The sequence below is a fragment of the Mauremys reevesii genome, linkage group 7, assembly GCF_016161935.1.
Source record: "Mauremys reevesii isolate NIE-2019 linkage group 7, ASM1616193v1, whole genome shotgun sequence".
Taxonomy (NCBI): Eukaryota; Metazoa; Chordata; order Testudines; family Geoemydidae; genus Mauremys; species Mauremys reevesii.
In genome coordinates, this window is record NC_052629.1 from 38982390 (window position 1) to 39007341 (window position 24952).

Genomic DNA, 24952 nt, shown 5'->3' on the forward strand with positions numbered 1-24952 from the left:
GAGTGGGGGAAAACACCCACTGACTAAACAGGAAATGGGGGGGGGGGGGGAAATCCAGTTAACCTTCTGAAGACCGCTTTACTACCTGAAGGTACTATCAACAGGTCATTAGTAGATATACCTTCCTTTTACCCTCTTTTTACATTGAATGTACTTCAGCAAAAATAATTTTATTTTGCAATGTGCCTTTTTAACCGGTTAGTCAGTGGTTGAAGCCAAGTTGGGTGTCTGTGACCATGTGTTCTGAAGTTTGTGAGAAACAAAGGTGGTAGCTTCCAGCGCAGCACCCAAAAGTCAGCTCCTTGCTACACTCACCAGAGAAGATGGCAACTTAATGAGCAGAAAGGGGAATGTTCTCTCATTCCTTGACAAGCCATAGCCTGGCAGGCCAGGGTAGTGGGTGTGCAACTTCCCCCCACAGCTTCCTCCATGGGAGACCCAGAGTCTTACAAAATGTAGGAGGTATCCTCGGCCCTTGGACAGACTCACCTGGAGCGCTCGGTCCCCCCGTCCCGCCACCGGCCCGCAGAACCAGCCCAAATCCTCCAGCGCCTGCAGGCCAGGCTATAGCTCTTACTGAAGGGGATGGATTAGCAGCCTAAGTAGCCCTTTGTGCCACGTGCTTTGCAGCTGCCTGCTCCCGTCCCAGGCATGCAGCAGGCCTTCATCACCCACTGAGGGGGCCCCAGTGCCCCCTGCGATGCTCAGAGCCAGGGTGTCTGGTACAGATCCACCCCATTCAGAGACCCACTTCGAACTGACCAGCAGCGGTGTGTCACAGGGTCCTCCGCATTATGTCTTAACCGGTTCCAACTAGCTCATGCCAGAGCCTCTTAAAGGTACAGTTTTCCCCAGCTCGAGGATTAGGTGAGCACATATCTTACCCCAGAGTCCCTGTGCCAGGCTGTGCACTGGTACAGGGATGAATTTGACACCCTGAAATTATAGGTTCAAATCCCAGCAGGGGTGACTCAGCCATTCCTCCTCCTGAAGTACATAATCTGAATCCAGCAGAATTTATTGGGGAAGGGCGGAGGCAGATATCAGGGAAAAACTGGTATTGAATATCTATGCAGAGCAAGATGTACCCTATGCATGTAGAAAAAAACCTTTTCCTCTTTCTCTTGGGGGAAAAATTGCCCTTACCAGTGATATATTACTATATATTGCTTCCCTGGCTGCTCACATCCATCCCAGCAGTGGCTGCCTGTATTTCAGGGGTGAAGCAACTTCCATATTTATATAGTTTGTAAATGCTTTTGAGATTTATTAGGATGAAGGTTGCTATATTAATAACTGCTACAGCCCCCACCCATAAAATCGGGTTGCCAAATTTCTACTCACACAAAACCAAACATCCTTGCCCTGCCCCACCCCTTCTCCAAGATCACGCCCCCTGCTCATTCCATCCTCCCCACCCCTGTCGCTCGCTCCCCCCGCCAACTCACTCACTCATTTTCACCGGCTGGCTCAGGGGGCTGGGATGCGGGAGGAGGCGAGTGCTACGGCTGGGGGTGCAGGCTCCAGGTTGGGGCCAGAAATTAGGAGTTCTGGGTGTGGGCTCCACGCTAACTCTGAGGCAGTGGGTTGAGATACGACAGGGGGTGAGAGCTCCAGCTGGGCTGTAGACTCTGGGGTGGGGTTTGGGACAAAGGGTTTGGGGTGCAGAAGGGTGCTCCAGGCTGGGATTGAGGGGTTCAGAGGACAGGAGGGGGATCAGGGCTGAGGCAGGGTGCGGGAGGGGGTGCAGGTTCTGGTCAGCGTTTACCTCAAGCAGCTCTCAAAAGCAGTGGCACGTCACAACTCTGGCTCCTATGCAGAGGTGTGGCCAGGTGGCTCTGCGAGCTGCCCCATCTGCAGGCGTTGCCCCCGCAGCACCCATTGGCTGCAGTTTCCTGGCCAATGGGAGCTGCAGAGCTGGCACTTGGGGCAGGGGCAGCATGCAGCTCCCCCGGCTGCCTCTATGTGTAGGAGTCAGAGTGGGGACATGCTGCTGCTTATGGGAGCTGCACAGAGCCATGGGAGGCAGGGAGCCTGCCTTAGCCCCGCTGACCGGCGCCACCAAGGTCCCTTTTTGACTGGGATTTCCAGTTGAAAACCGGACACCTGGCAACCCTACCATAAAAAAGGTAAAACTTTTAGTGCATGTTGTAATAGGAGTTGTGAGATAATGCATAAGGTCTTGCAACAGATGGAGAAGTAAAATTCACCATCCAAAGCCAGGGAGCACTGAGACTCTCTCTTCAGGGAATGAAAATGATCGTTGCTAAACTAAAATTGAAGGGAGAATATTGCAGCAAATCAATACTATTACGGTTTGCCATTTTCATTCAGAAGCTGATTCATACTTGAATTCAAGGGTAAATAAAACTGACAAGTTTGAATTGAAATTCCTATTTGTGTTATAAGTGTGTATATATATTATTTCTCTGCATACAATTTCATTGCCTTCTGCAGCTCTTTTTGTGTAGCAACTATATTAATTTTGATAGTAGCACTCTGGAAATTGTATGTGAGTGACTCATGACTATTAGCAATGACATCTCACATTCATTCAACTCCAAAGACTAAAAGGTCACAGTCATAGCCCCAAAATGGTCTGTCAGGGAATCCAAGACCGTGGAGATGCCAGTCTTTTGGATGACAAAACTATATCAAACCCCTGATCTCTCCTCTCTATTCTAGGGATTCAGTTTAAAGCTTTAAAGATGCAATGTGCTGTATTTGATCCAAATCTACCTTTGAATTTCTTCTGAATATGCAGTAAAGATAAGGAGCTCATGCAAGTTGTGAGAAAGCCACCACCTGCACAGAGCTCTTCTGTCAGCATACTCATACCTGCCACCCACTTCCTCTCCCCCACAGCCTGGTCCAAATGTAATCATAGATACGCTAGAATTGTGACCCCCCACCAGGAAAGGTTTAAGTCCAAACTAGGCTTGCCTGGAGCTATTGGTATATGGAGGCTGAAATTGAAGGGAGGAAAGTGAAAGTGAAAGGCACACCAATACCCTTATTGACATGGGGGTTTGGAGCTTGCTTAGGCATCCATCCAATAATGATGAGCTGCAAAGTCCTATCAAGGCACTTCCATAAGATAGTATTTATTCAAAGTATTGTCAGTGCAGAGGGCATGCTGTTGAGTGGTGAGATTTCCTGCCCAGTACCAGTTCATGACAGCTTAGGGCAGAGGAAATGGCTGAGCCATTTGAAGTGTATCCAATTACACTATTTTGCAGGTACCAGCCAGTACTCATCAGTCAAGATGCAATGTGTTTGATTTACTAACCCTATACAGACAGCTCAGCCTCCTCCTCTATTTAGTCAGATCGGAAAGGCTCATGCAGCTTCTCTACACAGGAGCATTCACTCATTGCACCATTTCACTATTTGCCATCGTTGACTGTAGGTAACTTTGCCAGAAAAGACAGTTACCTTTCTGTAACTGGTGTTCTTCGAGATGTGTTGCTCATGTCTATTCCACAATAGGTGTGCGTGCTCACCCCGTGCACTGGTGCCAGAAGTTTTTCCCCTAGCAGTACCCATAGAGGTGTGTCCTAGCGACCCCTGGAGTGGCACCTCCATGGCACGGTATAAGGGGCGCTGCACGCTCCCCCCACCCTCAGTTCCTTCTTGCCAGACAACTCCGACATAGGGGAAGGAGGGCGGGATGTGGAATGGACATGAGCAACACATCTCGAAGAACAGCAGTTACGGAAGGGGTAACTGTCTTTTCTCTTCGAGTGATTGCTCAGGTGTATTCCACAATAGGTGATTCCAAGCTATATCTGTTGGAGGTGGGAAGGAGTTCAAACTCTTGGGACGGAGAATGGCCCTGCCAAACCCGGCGTCCTCCCTGGTCTGAGAGACAATCACATAATGTGAGGTGAAGGTGTGAACTGAAGACCACGTGACAGCGCTACAAATGTCCTGAATGGGGACATGGACCAAAAAGGCAGCTGATGAAGCCTGTGTCCTAGTCAAGTGTATCTTCACAATTGGTGGTGGAGGGATTCCCGCCAGGTCATAACAGGTACGGATGCATGAGGTGATCCAGTTGGAGAGCTGCTGAGTGGAGATCAGTCGACCTTGCATGCGCTCGGCTGAGGTGATGAACAGTTGCGAGGACTTTCTAAACAGCTTAGTCCACTCCAGGTAAAAAGCCAGAGCCTGTCTCACATCCAGCATGTGGAGGCGGTGCTCCTCACTGGATGCATGGGGCTTGGGGAAGAGGACTGGCAGAAAAATGTCCTGACCCACGTGATAGGCAGAGACCACCTTCAGGAGGAACGAAGGGTGTGGGCAGAGTTGGACCTTATCTTTATGAAACACCGTGTACAAGGGCATGGGGGTCAGTTTTTATGCATTCCACCCTTCACATTAATTCTGTGTTCACTATAAACAATATTAGGTAAAGAACTCCTTTTGCATGAATAAGGTTTTTGGGATTATCTCTATATTGAAATGACTAAAGCCACAGCTCTGCCCCCAAATGGGACCCCTTGGAGCACGTTTCTTGGGGAGGACCACCACCATAGGGAGGTGATCATTGGCTCGGGCACCATGACGACTTTGTCGACCGTGTCCCTGGCCTGGGAGAACTCCGAGGCCAACCAGAGCTGGAGGGGCCTCATCCTGAATCTGGTGTGACGGACCACATATGTGCACACTGACATGTGACCCAAGAGCTGGAGGCACGCTCTGACTGTCGTCACCGGAAACCTTGTGACTGTGTCGATGAGCCCCTTCAGGGTCTGACAAGGCATCCAGGACCGACTCGATAAACTCTATGCGTTGTACTGGGACTAACATGGACTCGGTGTTGTTTACCAACAGGCCCAAAGTGGTGCACGTGGACAGAAGCGCCATGTGACCTCACACCTGTGACCGGGAGCTGCCCTTGACCAACCAGTTGTCCATATAGGGGAAGATCTAGACCCCCCAGTGCCTGAGGTAAGCTGCCACCACCGACATACATTTCGTGAATACACTGGGGGCACTAACAGGCTAAACAGGACTGTAAATTGGTAGTGTTCCTGCACCACCGTGAAACGGAGGACGCATCTGTGCCCCTCGAATATATGAATGTGGAAGTACTCGTCCTGCAGATTGACGGCAGTGTACCTCTCCCTGGGATCCAGGGAGGGAATGATGGAGGCCAGGGAGACCACACGGAACTTGAACTTCACCATGTACTGGTTCAGGCCTCGTAGGTCCAACATGGGCCTGAGCCCCCCCGCTTTGGCCTTCGGGATAAGGAAATAGCGGGAGTAGTACCCCTTGCCTTTGAACTCCCCCAGGACCGCTTCCACCACTCCTAGGCCCAGGAGCTGCCCCACCTCCTGCTCGAGCAGAGCCTGGTGCGAGGAATCCCCCAGGAGGGATGGGGAGAGGGGGTGGTTGGGCAGGGAGGAAGTAAACTGGAGGGTGTAGCCCTGGGAGATGGTACTGAGGACCCAGCGGTCTGAGGTCAGCCACGACGACTCTGGGAGGAAAGCACACAACTGATTGGGGAAGGGAAACTTTGAGGATGGATCCCTGATAAGAACTGGCAGGGCACCCCATCAAAACTGCCTTTTCCCTGCTTGCTTGCCTTTGGACACAGGCTAGGGAGCAGGCTAAGACTGCTTCTGTGGGCACCTCTTATAGTCCCATGACTTCTTATAAGCGGTCTCGTATTTTGAATGGGTGGCCTGAGTGGGAGTCTGCTGCGGCTTGAACTTAGGTTTACCCAGAGCTGGAACATAGAGACCCAGAGTCTGGAGAATCGTGCTGGAGTCTTTCAGGCCATGCAGCTTTGTATCTGTTTGTTCCACAAACAGAGCTTTGCCATCAAATGGGAGGTCCTGCAGGGAGGTCTGAGCCTTGCTGGACAGCCCAGAGAGCAGGAGTCATGATGCCCTTCTCATGGATACTGCGGAAGCCATGGACTGCATGGCCGTGTCTGCTGCATCCGAAGCTGCCTGCAGGGTTGCCCTGGCAGCCCTGTGCCCTCCTCCACCAGCGCTTTGAACTTCTTCCTGTCGCACTCCTTGAATTTGGGCAGGGAGCCCCACAGATTGAACTCATACCAGCCCAGGAAAGCCTGGTGGTTTGCCACCCGTAACTGGAAGTTTGAGGATGAATAAATTTTTTTTCCAAATGAGTCTAGCCTCCTTGAATCTTTATTTTTTGGGATAGGGGCTGGTTGGCTCTGCCATTCCCTGTGGTTGACCGACTTGACCACCAGGGAGTTAGGAACAGGGTGGGTGTATAAGTATTCATGCCCCTTGGCAGGTACAAAATACTTGTGTTCCACTCTCTTAGAGATAGGGGCCAATGAAGCCGGGGTTTGCCACAGGGCATTTGAAATTTTCACCACCCCTTCATGGAGAGGCAAGGCCACCCTGCCCGGTGCCAAGGAGGACAGTACATTAAACAGGGCGACCGAGGGTTCCTCCATCTCCTCTGCTTGGAGGTGGAGGCTTGATGCCACCCTTTTTAAGAGTACTTGGTGGGCCCTAAAGTCCTCCTGTGGGACAGAGGGAGGAGGAGCCATAATCGCCTCATCCAAGGAGGCTGAGGAGGCTGGCGTGGTACTTTGTGTGTCCACTGGCACCGGAAGGTCCACATGTGGTTGGTCTCCGGGCACAGTGCCGAGGATGTATGTCCCACCGACTCCTTCCTTGGAGATCTGGAGAGAGAGGCTGATGGTCCTTCTGAGGCTCCGGCCACTGAGTGAGCCCCCACCAGGGACTGTGTTGGGGGCGATGGTGCCCACTGGCTGTTCGGCCTGGCCCATTGTTGGACAACTATGAAGGGAGGCTGGTCTGACATATTGACCTGCTGCTGTCCCTGGACCAGGAGGAGTGGCGGCACTGGGAACGATGCCGACCACGGGACCATGATTCTGATGTGGAGGACCAGTACCGTTGGTAACAGCTGCTCCGCGATTGGCTCCGGCGGGTGGCCCTGCGACGGCGAGACGCCGGTGATCGACGTGTGGGATCCTGGAGCGGGATGACGAACAGGAAAGACATCAACATTTGTGCCATGACCAGCTGTGATAGCCCCTCCAGGACGAGGACCTTTGGCGTTGTCTGCCTTGGTCCTGATGTTCGCTCCTCAAGGCAGGGCGGTGCCCAACCGGACACCCTGGTGGGCGTCGAGAGTGATCCACGTGGACTTTGCCCTGAATGGACGCTGGACGGCGAACGGTGTGGGGAACGTTCCCTCGACTGGTACCTAGCCAGGGGTGACTGCAGAGATTCCAGCAGCGGCTTGTCTCTGGAGCGCAGGGCCGACATCGGTGGTGCTCCTGGCAGGGGCGACTCCAGGCCCCAGCACGCCAAGCATGTACTTGGGGTGGCAAGCCGCAGGGGGCACTCTGCCGGCGCCGCGAGGGCAGCAGGCAGGGTGCCTTCGGCAGCTTGCTGGTCCTGCGGCTTCGGAGGACCTCTGCCTGCGGGAGGTCCGCCGAAGCCACGGGACCAGCGGACCTTCTGCAGGCAAACCGCTGGAGGCAGCCTGCCTGCCGTGCTTGGGGCGGCAAAACTCCTAGAGCCGCCCCTGGCTCCTGGTACTGGCATGGACATAACATCCCAGGCCACCCGCAGGACCTCTGGTGTGGAGGGCATCCGGACATCTGGGGAGGCCTGCTCCGAATGGGCCAGGCTACTCCACTCAACTTGAGTCGGAGGCCTAGAGGCCGGTGGGGGATCAAGGACTGCCCAACATGGGTCTAGCCTCTGTCCCGGGTTTACTCCGGTGCCACAGTGAAGAAGGCCTCTTCCTAGCCTTCTTGGTGTGCCCCGTGGACAGGGAATGGTGCCAACTAGTCGATGGCGCTGAAGGGTCGCCGCGCACCGACACCACGGTGCCTGGTGCCAACTCGGAGCGGCATGCCGGAGCTGGGGTCAGCACCGACTCCATCAGAATAGCCCGGAGCCTAATGTCCCTCTCTCTTTTGGTCAGAGGCTTAAACGACTTGCAAATCTTGCAGCAATCACTGAGATGGGTTTCCCCCAAACAGCATAAACAGTCCGTGTGCGGATCACTCACTGGCATAGATCGCCTACAAGTGTCACACAACTTAAAACCTGTGGCTCGGGGCATGCCCGAGCCCGGGCACTCTAGCTAAACTAAACTAACTAACTACAGGTACCATACACTGAAAGAACAAGCAGTTTTGGGGACGAGCTACAGCAAAGCTGGAGCAGAACAGTTCCGAAGCACCTTCACTGGTGGCAAGAAGGAACTGAGGGTGTGGGGAGCGTGCAGCACCACTTATACTGCGCCATGGAGGCACCATTCCAGGGGTCGCTAGGGCGCTCCCCTACGGGTACTGCTAGGGAGACAACTTCCGGCACCAGTGTATGTGGTGAGCCTGCACGCCTATTGTGAAATACACATGAGCAATCACTTGAAGAAGAACCATCCTTGTAACACATGAAGATGGAAACACTACACCAGTGGCTGTTCGAGCTAATGAAATCTTCCACTGCAGAAATGATTGTGGAAGGCCTGAGAGCCCCGGGCTGGCAGAAGGTGGAAGAAAAAGCAGATCAGCACTTCCTGATGCTGGGAAGCCACTGAAAGCCTGACACATGCTGTAAGAACCCCATCCGCAGTTAACTGGAGGATGTGTGCTACAGATAAGCCTGGACATGGTGCCAAGATTAATTGAGAGTGTGTCAAGGACTTCTACTTAGATAGCTCTTGTTTCTGTAAACAAGTTGTCCCAGGACAGAGCACTCATGCTCCACCTAGACTGAATTCACATTATTTTAAACAGCCCTTCATTTAGCACTACTATGGAACTTCAACCACACACATGTGAAGAAAAAGTAATCTAAATTTAAAGGTCACATTAAGATTAAAAACAAAGTGTTGACAAGGCAGTGCAGTCAGCCCTGAGTTTAGGATGGTGGTGGGTGAGGGGGGGGGAGGATTATTCCATTCCCCATCTGGCAAATATTCTATTGGAAATTCAATTATACTAATTAGCACGTACACAGCATTCATCCATAAAGATCAAAGCACTTTACAAGGTAAAATAAGCATTATCCCCAATTTACAGATGGGGAAATTGAGGCACAGAGAACTTGAACTTGCCCAAGATCACAAAGCTAGGCAATGGCATAACTGGGACTAGAACCTACCTCCTATTTCAGTATCCTGCCCCTTGGATCATGCAGGCAAGGCTACAGACTGGTACCTGCCTCTAATGCTTAGATTTAGAATCCAAAATTTGCCACCCTTCTTATGTACATCAAAGAATGCTCTGGTCTGGCCTTCTGCACTTACGGTTCTAAAACAAGGATGTCAGTGTGAGATCAGGAATGATTATTTAAGGTGAACTGGCTAGAGTTTCCAGGATTCAGTGACAACATTGTTTTATGGGAAATGCTTACCATTGCTCTTTTAAAAAAATTAAGTTTCTAGCTTGCTAGGGAGCAAAATTAATATTAAGGCCACTGGCATACACAGTCTAACCACAAATACAGCATGGCTTTCAACTCAAACGAAAATATAAAGAGTTAAATAAGATGATCCAATAGCTCAGTTAGTAGAGGAAATCTAGCTGCTTTACTTGATAGGGTGTGGTACAAGATATCCTGGGCCAACAGCTTCAGGATTTCTTACCAGCCTAGGGGAGTTCTAGCATATTACAGAAGAGACATTGGAGTTTGTATGTTAGGGTAGGTCTATACTTACCCGCCGGGTCGACGCACAGAGTTCGACTTCTCAGAGTTCAAACTATCGCGTCTAATCTAGCTCCCGTTGACACCGGAACTCCACCACCGCAAACGGCGGTGGCAGAGTCAACGGGGGAGCCGTGGACTTTGATCCCGCGGCGTCTGGACGGGTGAGTACTTTGAACTAAGGTAGTTCAACGTCAGCTACGCTATTCGCATAGCTGAAGTCGCGTACCTTAGTTCGACCCCCCACCCTAGTGTAGACCAGGCCTTAGAGAAGTGTGAACTGCAAAGACAGCTGCTTGTTATAAAATGGATGACTAACAGCTGGTCTATGGAACAACATCATTGCTACTTATAAGGAGAGGGGAAAGGTTAGAGGCAACTCTGGATGGACAGACCTTCAGGTTAGGGTCACCCAGGGCAATGCAGAACTTGAATACCACCTCCCTTGTCTAGGGAAGGGTATAACACTCCACTCCCTAAAAACATACTTAGGGTAGGTCTATACTTACCGCGTGGGTCGACGCGGTGAGTTCGACTTCTCGGAGTTCGAACTATCGCATCTAATCAAGACGTGATAGTTCGAACTCCCCACGCTATTCGCGTAGCTGAACTTGCATACCCTAGTTCGACCCCCCCCTTAGTGTAGACCAGGCCTTAAAAAGAACAGTCACATATCTTGGAAGTGATAAGCACAGAGCCTATTGTCTCAGCAAATGAGAATGAACTTGGGAGACAAAGGAGCAGATGAACTAAGGCAACTGTTCCCATAATTACAGCTGCTTCCATCTTGCCAGTGACAAATTATACTGGAGCTGGTGCATGCAGTGTTGCATTAGGCAATGTTGCCTATGCTTAAATTGGTAACAACTAGAAATTTCATTACTACCTGTTTGGCTTTTAAACAGAAGAGAAATTACATGCAAAAAAGTGCCAGGAGCTCTGAGTTTTTCGGCAATTCTCAGACTGTAACCTGGTAATGGTACTCTCCTCCATGTGTCAATCAGATGTGCATTTTGGTGGGGCTAATGGGCAGGGAGAATTATTCAGATAAGGACAACTTGCTGGGAACTAAGACTTACAGGAACACCAGAACAGACAACCAGCCCAGCAGAAGATTGTAGAATCAGTAACTTCACATCACTTCCTCCCTCCCTCGCTCTGACTCTCCTCTGGAATGATAAAGGAAGTAGGGAAAAGTTCCTTCGTGGTATTTCCTTGCCCTGTGACTAGGGATTTTAGCTTTTAGTAGCCACAAGAAGGAGGCCCAGAATACTTTTGGATGCCACTTGTGCCAAGTTCTTTATGTAAAGCATGTTCCAGATGAGTGTGTCTAGAAGAGGGAAGGGACTAATTTAACAACAGTATTGGAAAAAGTTGCTGTTACCGTACAATTAAACTTTATAAAAATTGACCGCAATTACTGATAGGTAAAAACAGACACTTTCAACCTGGTTTTAAAACCTAAAAGGGGCTGTGTGTGTGAATACTAGCCAATAATTTATTGCACAATCAAACAGGAGAAAATCCTCTGGAACGCAGTGTGTTGAGATTGTAACCAGGACAAACGAAATACCCTGCTAATTATTATCTTAACAAACAAACAGCCATGAATAGCAGGTAAATGTTTGTGTCAAACAAACTGCAACACAGCCACTAAAGTCTTAAAATACTTTAAGTCTCTGAATGCTCAAATCCAATGTAAAGCCTTTAAAATTAAAAATGCTGGGATAGCTTGAGGTCTAAGGACACAGATTGCAGCATTCCAGATGAGCTGCACCCTGGATATATTGTTATGTTGGAGTTCCAGCTTGCCAAGATGTCCCCTGATTTCCTCAACCTCTACAGAGAGGTATACTGTTCACAACAAAGGTGGTAACATTTGCACAAAGCTTTTACAGAAGCACTGTTGATGGCTCTCATGTGTGACATAAGATGGTGACAGCTCCATTTGAGTCTGAACAGGAAGGTTGGTGTCTGCATCAAAATGGCCTCAAATGAGACAAGGTCAGGGAAATTCAATTTCAATTAAAAGAAACAAGGGGAAATTAGGAGTTCAGCTGCAGTCTGAGGGATGCTCCTCCCTCAACTGAGGAAAATAAAGTTTTCCTCAGAACACTTGAGTTCAAAAACTGAATAGTTATTTATTGTTCCAGAAGTACATTGCTTTATACATATTTCATAAATGATACAGGATTTTACACATGTTCAGGTTTTTTTTTTTTGTAAGTAAGGATTTTTCTCCATGCCCCTCCCTCACCCCAAACACACAGCAAGGTTTCAGCTACAAGACTGTGTTCATTTTCTTTCCCTTTAAAACTCGGCACGCAAACAGGATAAAACAGGTAAAAAATAACCCACATAATGTAATTAAAACAAAGACAGGGAAAATGTGGGGAGAAAAAAAAATTAGAAACATGCATCCATTCGGTCCAACATGCCACCGAGTGAGGAGAGGCAGCAACAATCCCATCTGTTTTTCCATATCTGCAAGGCACCTGGCATCTTAATATTGGTTTGGTTTTTGTTCTTTTTTTAAACATGGTTCTCCAAAAACTGGAGCCTCTCGTCAAGACACAGTGAGAAGTAAGAATGAACTGTCAAGAGAAACCCCCATCTTTTCTGTGTATTCTGTGTATTATGTGTATTACAAATCAGCTAGTTTCAGGCAAGGTGGAGAGCAATGTGTCGGTTTTCCAACCCCAATGTCTTTTTTTAAATAAGAATTGGAGATGCAATTAGCCATTCCTAAGAAATCCTGACCCTTGGGCATCAGAGTTCATTGGAAGCTAGCTAAATAAGGGAGCGGGCTAGAAAATCAAAGTGGAATTCTGCATCTTTTGCTACAGGAACCTTGGCCTTCGACAAAGCCTGCAGAAATAGTAGTGTACCACAAATGAGACCATTTATCCCATTACACAAGCAGTCAAACTTCATCAAATTTAATTATTCCCATTCTGAAACTGCTTGGTTAAGTAAGAGTCATGATTCTGAGTCAATTTCCTAATCCTTGAAACCTTCAAAGTTTGGTCAACCAGGTGGCTACCAGATTTGGGGTGGGAAAGACCTTCCTTCCTTAAGACTGAGTATAAAAACTCATGCAATGTTGCCATTATTTCTAGAAGTAGCTCTAGAGCACTGGGACACTTCACACTTGAAGATATTAAGGAATAATCCAAAGTGTCCATTATCAAACATTTAGAACAAAGATAGTTCCATTTCTGATTTGGATAAAACTCATCAGTGTAACAAACAAGTAATGGAAGAAGTCAGTGAAGGGAATGGGGGTGGGCAGGGGAAACTCATGATTTTCAGTAGAAAGCAGTCTTGCAGTAACTTTACAAAAAAGACACTAGGTCTGACCAGGACTGTGTTTTAGTGGTGATGGAGCTCACTGTCCGTTCACCAGCCATAGCTCCAGATGGCTTGGTTTTTTGGTGCGTTTTGTTATTGGAGTGTGTCAAAAATCAAAAAAGGAAAATTTAAAAGAGCTCAGCAGACTGCTGGTGCATTATTGAGAGGCAGACCCTGCAAAGCTGGAAGAAGACAGCCCCCCAGCATTATATTCTCATTATGAAAACTCCCAATCTTGTATTTGTACACCATTTTCATCCAGATACAAATGCTTGCATGTGACAATATTTGCCAAGCCCTTTTTGAGGCTAACATTCCACAATGCCCGATCTTCAGATTTCAGAGATTTTTCCCCCCACGGTCCTTTTTTGTTTTAAATTAAAAGTAAAAACCCTCCACCCCCACACTACCTCCCAGCTTTCACCTGCAATGCTTTAATTAAAAAGGCAAGAGCTATGAACAGGTTTTCTTTTTGCTGGGATTCAGAGATTCTTTGCTGATCAGTCTTTATCATCGATTTGCTGGACAGGCAGGTGAACCTGCAGTGGGTCTCGAAGTCTCTTAAGATCCAATTCTGCCTAAAAGTATAAAGAACAGGTTTCTTAAACATCTTCATCAGTGCCTGCCCTCCAACCCCCAGGTGCCATAAGAGTAAATATCCAAAGAGAAAGTCTTAAAGTCATAGTCTGAGTATCAGCAACAGATATTCTGATCATTCTAGTCACTTACTGAAGGCTTTCTACACCTAGAACACTACTCATCTGTTCTGGTATTCAACCATTATAAAATTAACTTAACAGAAGCCAGAACCCATTGATACAAACTAGTGTCTTTAAAAAACCCCCCCAATACAAAAAAAGTCAAGGAACTACCATTGTGTAGTCTTTGCAAAATGACACTCAACAGCTAGAATCTCTTCTGACCAGGGACTGTCATTTTTGTTGAGTTTTCGTAAAACACCTGTAACCTCCTTGGGACAGGAGGTGTGCCCTACAATTCTGTTAATAAATCCACCCTCTACACCAATGCTGTTATATAAATTAGTAGTAGCAGCAATAAGAGACATCTGTTTTTTCAAGTTGTCCTGATAGAGGACGATCTGGTACAGCCACAGAGTGAACTGCTCAGACTTGTAGGTTCACCAAATGGTACAGTCACCCAGTAGCACTCATGGAATTACATAAAAGAGTGGTAAGGAAAGCAAGAACCTATAATCATCAGGCCACATACTGAAAGTCATTGTAACCCTCCCACTGCCTTCTAAAAGCACCTCCCACCCCCCTTCTAATCAGCAGAAAACAACTGGTGCCTACTATATAGGGCTCTTGATGATTAAGACACACCCAGGGAGACATGAACTGAGTGGAAGAAAAGTCTTCAGCCCTTAGTAGATCCATAGTGTGTAGGTGGACAGAAACAGAGAAAGGAGGAAATCTAGACTCAGATCCTCTGAGACATGAAGTGCTTCAACCATCTCTAAAAAGATGTAAGGTTTGCCAATAGTTTCTCAGAAGCCCTGACAGATACATGGCTCCTTTTACAGACTCCATCTTTGAACAGCAGTTGCACCGGTTTCCTTGCGCATAGCACATGCCAAAATACTAAATCCAACTAACGGTTTATTGATGGCTGTGACAAGAAAGTAGACTGGAAACCCAAATTAAGACAGAGACTATCATTCTACTTTCGCTTGAAATGCACGCATCAATAATGGTTAAAAAACAAGTGGGGGCTGAGCTCTTTCGTTTTTACTCTGGCAAAACCTTGACTTACCTGAGCAATTGCATCCTTGAGTTGATTGTATTTCTCTAGGTCAAAACGTGTCTTTTTGGCTCCTTTATGGAAAAATAATAAGTACTGTCTGTCTCTGGCATCTGGGTAAACATACTCCTGCAAAGAGAGAGAAACAGGGGAGCGGAGCCAGGGGATGAGAGGCAGAGATAAGAATTAAAATTCCAAACACAGGCTGCTACTAGCTCAGCATATATTAGATGTGCTTTTTGGGGAGGAGGGTCTGAATTGTTACTGGTGACTGAAGTGTGGGTTTGCTTGCTAAATGTAATCAGCCACTCCACTCCTCCAACACTTATCTGTCTCTGAACCTCAATCCTGACTTGCAGTAGTCCCCCATATGCCCTAAATTTGGGACTCTTGAGAAGGAAGAGTTAAGTGTGCCAAACCATCAAATTGTGGGGTTATTTTGGGATGCTGGCATATGCGCATGTGATGGGGTGTGCTCCCCCACACTGGCCATGCAAGAGCTGAATTAGGCCCAGATGGACCCAATCAACTAATTAGGCTGCAAAGGGGAGCTTTAAGCTAGAGACAGGTAATGAGAGAGAAGTTCACCAGCTAGGGTGACCAGATAGCAAGTGTAAAAATTGGGACAGGGGATGACGGGTAATAGGTGCCTATATAAGAAAAAGCCCCCAAAATCTGGACTGTCCCTATACAATTGGGACATCTGGTCACCCTATCACCAGGTCCACTGCCTAGTTCCTAGCCTGTTTGGAGGAGAAGGTCACCAGAAAAGTTACTATATTTTACAGAAATTGGAGTGATGAATTGTCTATCTATAGTCCACTCTTGGGGTGCATGTGCCCTATGTGCTGGAGATTAGAGTCTTTTGGTCAGTAGTGTCTGTTGGGGCTTCATCTGTGCCTTCCATGTCCTTGAGCTCCTGTACTGAGAGCACAGTGTGGAGTGGGTGCAACTGCCACTAAGTTCCTTCACCACTGCAGAATCCAGATGGTAAGGACTCCATAGTAACAGGGAAGAAGGGCGGGTTGTGGAATACAGTGGCTAATGACACTTATCTCCAGACACCCTCAGCCTGGATATCAATGGACAATCAGTCTTTGACTCAATGGTAGAAAGGTAGAACAGGTTTGTGAATTGTGCCGAGATAACATTTATATGTACGTTTATAGTTGAGTCTGAGTCCCAGAGACTTGTGCCTGATAGTCCAGGTGCACTCATCTGTCACTAAGGTCTTGGATGGGGAAAAGGTACTTCCCTGCACAGCAGTGTTGGGGGTCTTTCTACTACTTTACTGGTGTAAGAACATCCTGAGGGACTACAAGGGCATATCTATGTGATGTTTGCTTGGCACATACTGAATTCCACTAGCCCTGCCTGCAACTAAGATGTTGTCTGGCATGCTGCAACACGAAGGTGTAGGACGTCATGTGTCAGACATAGGCAAGTCCTTACGGCAGTATGAAGATCCTCCTGAAGATGACTGAGGCTGGACATGGCGTCAAACTGTCTTGTGTCAGTCTAGTACTGCCCTTATGAATTCTGTGTAGGTGTTAACAGGCACCTTTTCTTTGATTTTTAGACAGGGGGCAATAAAACTTTGACTATAACAAATGGATCTTTCCAAGTCTGCGATATATTTGGTGGGGTCCATGAGAGCTTCGTTAATGGGAAATACCACACGTCAAGATATAGGGGAATGAATTCCCAAAAGTTTGAGAGGATTTTTATACCTCAAGAGAATTGGCTGTTCTCTGATCAGGTCCTGAAAGCCCTTGTAGCCTTCTGGGTGAGACTGTGCAGCTGGGACCACTGCCTCATTTGGGGATGAGGACAAAATACCCATGGCCATTACCTGACCCTCAGTTTGAAGGTGTTCTTCTGTGGAAAATTACTCATGGCTCACAGGTTCATGTACTGCAAGCTGAAACACCCTAGGTTTCTGGCATGGAGGAGGCTCTCGTTCTAGGAGGTGGTGCGGAGGTGTGATGACCTGGGCAGTGAAGACTCTAGAGGTTCCAATAGGGCCACATAGGAACACTGTATGGGAAAGGGGCTGAGCGATGAAGAAGGGTATTATGACATATACCTACTCTCAATCCCACCCTGAAACCTAGACCTCTCTGATTCCTAATTTTCATAAGAAAAAGCCCTTGGAGAATAAGTAGGGAAGCCCTCCCCATTGTGTTTAAGTCAAAGCATGAAAATGACCATTTTAGGCCTAAGGGAGGAGACTGCTGAAGTTGGAGTGTTAGGTTGCGTAGTGATACTGGAAGACATCACAGTCCCAGGGACGTACTCTGTGCTAATGAGATAGAAGGTATTGGTACCATGGTAGGAATGCTTAGCCATGTAGATGGCAGATGAGATTCTAGTTCCTTTGAGTGCTGAAGATCCTTCAGTACTGCACGCTTCCCTGGTATCCAGGGGACAGTGCTGCAAACTTCAGTGCAGGAGAAGGTAATATCAGGATTGTGCCCGGTACTGATGTGCTTGGTACAGAAGTGAGTAGCACTGAAGACAGCTGTACTAGGGAACCTGGTACCATAATCACTAGTGCCGAAGACCCTTGATTCTGAGCTAATCCCAAATGCCCTGGGCCTTGATTTCAATTCTCAAGGTAGTACCAGAGCTCAGATCAGGCCATAGAGCCTCCACTGAATGAGAAAAGTGAGATGACTTAGATCTCTTCTTACTGCGAATTCCTGTTGGGGATCTGTCCCTGCTTTTCCTTTTTGTCTGAGGGCTTGGATTTAACAGTTCTAGCTGAGTCCTAAGAAGGCATGGTCTTCAAAGACGAAACATGGGAGCTAATGGATGTGGAAGTCACAGGGCACTAATGGTCTGAGGTGAAACTTATCAAGAAGATCTGCACTGCCTGGATTGAAGGCTGATTGTATGGAGCAGTCCAATGAACGTTTTCAAATGTGCTTTCCTAGCTTTTAAGATCCTTTTAGAAAAGGACTTGCACACCACCCACGTGTCAGGAATGTGTCCTTCCCCTAAAAAAAAAAAAAAGAAAAAAAAGACATCTTATGTGACCATCATTTATTGGAACTGCCACTTTGCAACTGGGGCAAGACAAAGGCAGGAGGCTTAGGAAGGGGACATTATTAAGTTCCAGTACTGGCAAACTCCTGATCAGAAAAGAAAAAAATAAAAATTAAGGAATTTATAAAAACTACCAACATGTTGCCAACTGGCAACTACCAAACTATCTCAACCTAATTAACTCTAATATGTACACAAATATTTACAGAAAAGTAAGAAAGGGATGAGTAAAGAGGTGTATACTAAGAAGCTCCATCTTGGAGCCCTGGGTGGTGAGAAGGAACCAGGGGGCAGTTGAGTCCACTGTGCTTCGGTACCCTCTGTACAGGAGCACAGGAACATGAAAGCACATGCATGGTCCTAGTGGGCACTGCTGGCTGCAAGACTCTGACAGACCACATGGGGGGCACATGCACTTACAGTGAATACATATAGACAAGCATTTGAATAAGAATTGCAGATCTGCAAGCAGGTGAGTATGAATGGGTTTTCCTACAGCCTCGGAGTGCTGAGAAAGGGGGCGCAGACAGGCAGAAGGGGCAAGGAAGTTGGTCAGACGGAGAGGGAGCTGGATGGGCACTACAACTATTACTGTACTTCTCATCCATCCCCTCAAAGTGCTGCTCCTAATATTCCTAGAAATACATGGGAGATCATAGAGATGAGAAATTACCCTACTTCCCAAATTAGAAAGAACTGGGCAGTAAAACCTGGAAAAGAACCAATCGAACACATTCTTCTAGCTTTCCTTCTGTGCTCTATATGGTAAGGACCCTCCTTGATCTACAGGAATAAGGTTCCAGGCTGATCTAATTCCAAGTTATTAAAAGCTAATCACATGCACAGAGAACACCTACTGATAGCTCTGTTTTATCATGGCAGACTAATACATGACCAGCAAGATACTGTCTCAGTTATGAGTAGCTAGTGCATATCCAGTAATAGATGAGGGTAATTTTCATGTTCATGCCACCAGTAGGGAACGGGGAAGTTTGGTGTGTGTTGGGGGAGAGAAATAAGGGTATCATGAATGGGGGCAGAAAGGTGTCCAAAGGGCATGCCTTTCAAAGCTTTGCATAAGCTAAATCTGTCATTAAGACAATGACAACACAGAGGGCACGTCTTACCTGACGTGTCATTACGAAGTAAGCATACATTGCCATAGCACTACCATAGGTGATAAAGTAGGTGACTGGCTCCATAATGTCCCAAGAGTACTCCCACCATGTGAGTCGGGCCAGGATCCCAAACTGAGTGGCCATGTAGGCCAGTCCACCCCACAGAACCCAGGTGGTCCTCTTCTCGGCTTTTCTGCTGATTTCCATCCTGACCTGCTGGACACAAACAAACAGTTTTGTAATCTCAATATCCTATGGGGTTGAGACAGTCATTCTGAGATCAGGTAAAAAATAAAGGTATACTTTCTACGAAAGTGGTTAGAGTTTACAGGTGTTTGATCTGAGTGTTATAGTTTATGCAGAAAGAGTTCAGGGAACAAAAAACTAAACTCTAGCCTCTTTTGGGTCAACATCTCACATATTCACTTTGCTTATAGAAACGTAGCCACGGCACCACTTATATTCTTGTGAGAAATGTGGATGACTGTGTATGTATATGATAGTCATCACTATGCTGTTGGTGTGTGCTTTGATCCACCATTTTCAGTCTTTGTCTTTTAATATGTTTTATACTAATGGCTGCTCTGGAGATGGTTACAACCACTTATGATCTATCCTACTTTTACTGTATCAAAATATTGCTTAGAAACCAATATGGTTCAAAATATTTATTAGCTCATCTTGTTTGCTTTATTTGTGTTTTCTTCCTTTCTCTTATCAAATTAAATAAATAAAATGGCTTAAAAATGAAAACATTTTTTGCAAGAATGTGGAGTCTTGGTGTCTGGGGCCAATTGGGAAGCGACCATGTTTAAAAACGTCCTGTCAAATATTTTTACAAATCATTTAATTTTATTTTATTTTCAACTCTATGCAGCGAATACTATTTATTTCTGTGAAGACAATAGACATGGCTTTCCACTTATTGAGTGAGCCAGTCTTTAAGTTTCAAATGGTTTTTAAAGCTTAATGTACAATTAGTGCCACCATTTAAGTTAGACTTCATTATAACCATGAAAGTAAATGGGCTCAGTGGATAAGTAGATTTCCATGGGAGATTTCACATCTCACCTTTTCCAGGGGTGCTAGCTGCTCCTTGAGGTCTTCTAGCCGCCCAATCAACTCCTTTTCCTTGTTCAATTGGTGTTCCTCAATGCACAGAGTGGTGTACAGCTGCTGAACCAATGTCTTAACATCATTCAGCGTGGTTGCATCTTCATGGCTTAAGAGGTCTAAAGAAAAAGAAGACTGCTTTATGTGTCTTTCTCCACATCGGTTATCATGTACTCTTCAAAACAGCTATGGGATTCCAGGGATTTGCATTAGTATCTATTCGGCTTGCAGAGAAAATTTATGGAACAGTCTATTGGAGAGCTGCAGCACTCGAGTTTTAAGCAAAGTTATGAAACTTTCTACAAAGAAAGCTACGCTTCACACTAGATGCACCTAAAAACTGATACCAACGGCTATACTGCATTATACCAAATATTCCAGCATAGCCAATTAACAGAATAGTCTTTATCCCAACACTAAATATGGAATGTTTATTAAAAATCAAGGAAGCCAGTAAAGGAGAGTCATATCTAATTAAATACTAACTAGTATATATTCCATGCAGAAAATCTCAATAATTTAAACATTAAGGTTGAGAAATCAAGCACTGTAAAGCCATGAAAAGCAATGTTAAAAGATTGGAAGCTTAATTTTAATTCTGCTTACTTGTATTACGGCCGCCTTAAAATATGTTATCCAGTGTGAATTTGTCAATACAAGTTAGAACAGGGGTGGACAAACTACGGCCCAGGGGTTGCATCCTCCCCTCCAGACCTTTTAATCCAGCCCTCGAGCTCCCATTGGGAAGCGGGGTCTGGGGCTTACCCTGCTCTAGCTGGGGATCAGGATTGGGGGCTTGCCCCACTCCGCGCAGCTCCTGGAAGCAGTGGCATGTCCCCCCTCTGGCTCCTATCTGTAGGAGCAGCCAGGGGGGCTCTGCACACTGCCCCCACCCCAAGCGCTGCCCCCGTGGCTCCCATTGGCTGGGAACTGCGGCCAATGGGAGCTGAAGGGGCAGCGCGCAGAACTGCCTGGCCACGCCTCCACGTAGGAACCGGATGGGGGACATACTGCCGCTTCTGGGAGCTGCTTGAGGTAAGCGCTGCCCGGAACCTGCACCCCTAATCCCCTCCTGCGCCCCAACTCCCTTTCCCAGTCCTGATCCCCCCAGTCCCAGCCCAGACCACCCTCCTGCACCCCCAACCCCTCATCCCCAGCCCCACCCCAAAGCCCATATCCCCAGCTGGAGCCCTCACCCCCTCCTGCATCCCAACCCCCAATTTTGTGAGCATTCATAGCCCGCTATACAATTTCCATACCCAGATGTGGCCCTCGACACAGGCGCCGACTCCCTGGGTGCTCCGGGGCTGGAGCACCCACGAGGAAAAATTGGTGGGTGCAGAGCACTCACTGGCAGCTCCCCAACCCGCCCCAGCTCACCTCTGCCTCCGCTCCACCTCGTCCCCTGAGCAGGCCACCACGTCCTGCTTCTCCTCCCTCCCTCCCAGCGCTTGTGCCACAAAACAGCTGTTTCGCGTGGCAAGCCTTGGAGGGAGGGGGGAGGTGGAGGAACACAGCACGCTTGGGGAAGAGGCAGGGCCAGGGATCCAATAGGGGCAGGGAGTTTGCCCACCCTGGAGCTAGATGAAACTTAATGGTGGGGATTGTTGGTGAATATTAATTTTACAGCCATCAGATAATCAAGGAATTCTCCCTTGTTGAATGAGCCAGAGGTGGAAATTTCAATTTGCATAGCTGATCCTAGACACCATCTGAATCAGCACTACTAATGTCTGTGCTACCACACAGCTGAGCTGTGTAAATTTAGCAGGTCAAGTGTTCGATCTAGTCGTCATCATCATGTATTAGAGTTGCATGAATTGTTCTACACTGGGAGAAATAACCTCTCTCAACACAGAAAAGTACATAATGGTATGTTTGATTTAACAAAGGGAAAAATGAGAAGTTAATGGGCAGATTAACTTTGTATAGTGTCTTAAGACTGGTTGAGAAGAGCTTGGAGTCCCACTGGTTTATGGTCAGGAGACACGTTCAAATTCTCACTCTTATTCCTTGGACCAATAGGGGTGTGGAAATGTGAGGAGGGAGATTCAGTATTCAGAAAGGGGAAATGACCCCTTCTGGCTTATTAAAGAGGTGAGCAGATGGACTCCAAAGGGAATTCTCCATTGACTCATCTGTTCAGAGACCGCTTTGATGTGTGAATTTAAATAGTTGGAGCTTTTGTTATACACAGCCACGCTACAGGATGATTCATAAACTTGCAGGCTAACAACCTAATGATAATAGAGGTATCTGCGGTACTAATGCACCAGTTCCATACTCAAATGGCTTACTAGCACAGTGGGGATGAACATGCCACTCCCCCTCTGTTCATATAAAACATGTCTGAGTATGGACACTTATCTCCAGACACCCATTTCATCATCTCATTTTCTATAGTGGGGGGTCTCAGCCTTTTTCTTGCTCTGGGCTGGGGGACCCTTGGGCATAGGCACAGTTTTATTTCTATTTTGGGGGGGGGTGGCAAGGGCTGGTGGAGCTCGAGCCAGCTCTGCAAAGCGGGGTCTAGGCAGGGAGCCCCATTCCACCCCGACTCACTCAGGAGGCTACCCAGCCTGCCTGAGTTGGGAGGGGGGGGGTTCTTAACCAAAAATACAATTTAAAGGGGGGGGCTCAGTTCAAAAAGTTTCAAAACCACTAAGGGTGCAGTCAGGGGGGTAGCTGGGGCCTGTGTGGGGGCAGGGGGTAGCTCAGGGTGCAGGGAGGGGATAGCTAGGGGCTATGTCTGGGCAGAGGAGGTAGCTAAGGGCTGTGTACAGGCAGGGAGGGAGGGAGAAGCTCCCAGTGCAGATCCCAGCTTTAGCAGGAGTGTGGGGAGGGGGGCACTGGGGCTCCCAGCTTCAGCCTTGCACCACTCCCAGCTTGGGGGAGGGGAGGTTTGCTGGCTTCATGGGGGCAGGGAGGCAGCTTCAGCCCTGCACTGCTGCCAGCTTCAGTGCCATGGCAGGCCCTGGGGCGTGGGGCTCCGGGTTTCAGCCACGGAGCCCTGCAGCACCCCTGAAAGAGCTCACGGAGCCCCAGATTTTTAAGTGGTACAGCTAGAGCTTTGGGAAATGTACAGAGGAGATTAAGTAATACATCAGTACTTTCTCAGTATAATTTGCTGTAATGTCCCAAAGAGCATGGCTGTACACGATATCCTGACCAGATCACCAGTTTTTGGAACCTGGAAGTGTTAGGGCTAATCTGAGTTTCTGTTTTCCCCTTTTTCCTGTCACTGACATTTCCTAAAGATCAGATAATTCATGGTCCCTACTGTAGCCCCTTAACTTGGCCTTTGGACCCCATAAAACCTACAGTCAATTCCTTGATGGGGAAGATCCCAGGTCAAATTCACTGGTCTAATAGGCAGTGTTGTTCAGATTACTACTGATAGCAGAGAGGGAATTGGTGATGGCCCCATCACCATCTCCCTACAGATGATCTGACTCCTTTTGTCAAGTAGCTTCTGGACAAAAGCAGCAGCCACACAATCTAAAAGGCCATCGGGTCTAGTGGTGTTGGGACTAATTAATGTTATGTAACAAAATATATACGAATTGACCAGAACGCACAAAAAAGTATCTATTGTCTGAGAGCCAAGCAGCCCTCAAGCCCCTATCTTATTTGGAAATTGATCCTTGCAACAACAACAATTTTTTTTTTTTTAAGTGTTGGCTGCAGGACACAGATCAACACAAGTAGCCGTGGCTCCACTAAACCTGCAACAGGATGCTGGAGAAGAGAGGAGAACGAGGATACTGGAAGATGGCCATTTCTTTCCTCTTCTTCTATATATAAAGTTTTTGTTGCTTTTGGGGATGCTTCAAAATTCTTCTTGCTAACCCTCCCAAATCCTCAGGTGAGTCCTATTCATGGCACAGGAGGCTAATGCCAACTCTACTTAATGAGATGTAATATATTTTGCTATTGTCTCATCTTGAAAAACATTGATTTCCCTCCTCTCTTCATTTAGGGGTTTGCACCCAGGATCAGTGCTAGAGGGGCTAGCAAGAGCTATAGCTACCCCCAACATTTGCCTTAGCCCCCTGGTAGCTACCCCAGTGCCAAGGTCAAATGTTATGCAGAATTAAGGGTGGCATGTTATGGCACTGCCACCAGTACTTCTGCAGTTCTGTGCTCCTGCTGGTGGCAGTGCTGCCTTCAAAGCTGGGTGCTGAATCAGCAGCCACCGCTCTCTTGCCACCCAGTTCTGAAGGCAGCGCCGCCACCAGCAGCAGCAGAGAAGTAAGGGTGGCATATCGAGCATGGGGAAGGGGTGGAGGCATGGAAATAACAAACAGCATGCAGGGAGCGAGAGACAGGGACGAGCATGCATAAGGGAGAGGGATCACAGAGGGGGATAGGGGAATCACCAACAGGGGCAAGGGGGAGCTGGGAAGGGTCCGGTCCCGCCGCCATAGTTGTCCGAGGGCTCCTAGCAGCAGGCTTACTAGCACCGCTGAACTGTGCTACGGGGCAGCAGGCGGTGTGAGGTGTGCGGGGCTGAATCTCAAACTGCAGCAAGAGGCAGCAAGGGGCCAGAGCCTTCATGCTCCTCCCTGGCCCTGAGTGGGGACAGGGAAGCCTCCATGCTCCTGTATGTGTGCCCACAAGATGTATAGCACAGCCCCTCCCCCCCAGTTTTCTGACTAGCCCAGCTCAACCCCCACACCAAGTGGCTGGTGCTGCCCCTGTTTGCAACCCTTTATACATTCTGCTTAGTTTATTTCACTGAGGGTTAGCATCATTCAGCTGTCAACACAGCTTTGGTAACAGAGTTTGCTGGTGAGATTTTGCTACCTCTACTGGCCACATAGGTAGTTGGGAACACTGTAGTTGCCACATTCAGAAAACAAATCTCCACTACTTAAG

At 47.7% G+C, this 24952-nt stretch overlaps 1 protein-coding gene across 2 annotated transcripts in view; it reads right to left on the bottom strand.

Moving 5' to 3' along the window:
* Positions 1-11799: 11799 nt before the first annotated feature.
* MCU (mitochondrial calcium uniporter) overlaps positions 11800-24952 on the bottom strand; it is a 147911-nt gene continuing 134758 nt past the window's right edge. The window contains exons 5-8 of one of the 2 annotated variants that reach the window (XM_039482186.1): positions 20033-20193; positions 18971-19177; positions 14808-14924; positions 11800-13612 (exon numbers count right to left, since the gene is read on the bottom strand). In XM_039482186.1, coding sequence (XP_039338120.1) covers positions 13535-13612; positions 14808-14924; positions 18971-19177; positions 20033-20193 — 563 coding nt within the window. In that variant the 3' untranslated portion in view covers positions 11800-13534. The remainder of the gene's footprint in view (positions 13613-14807; positions 14925-18970; positions 19178-20032; positions 20194-24952) is intronic. The other variant, XM_039482187.1, reaches the window with a different exon arrangement.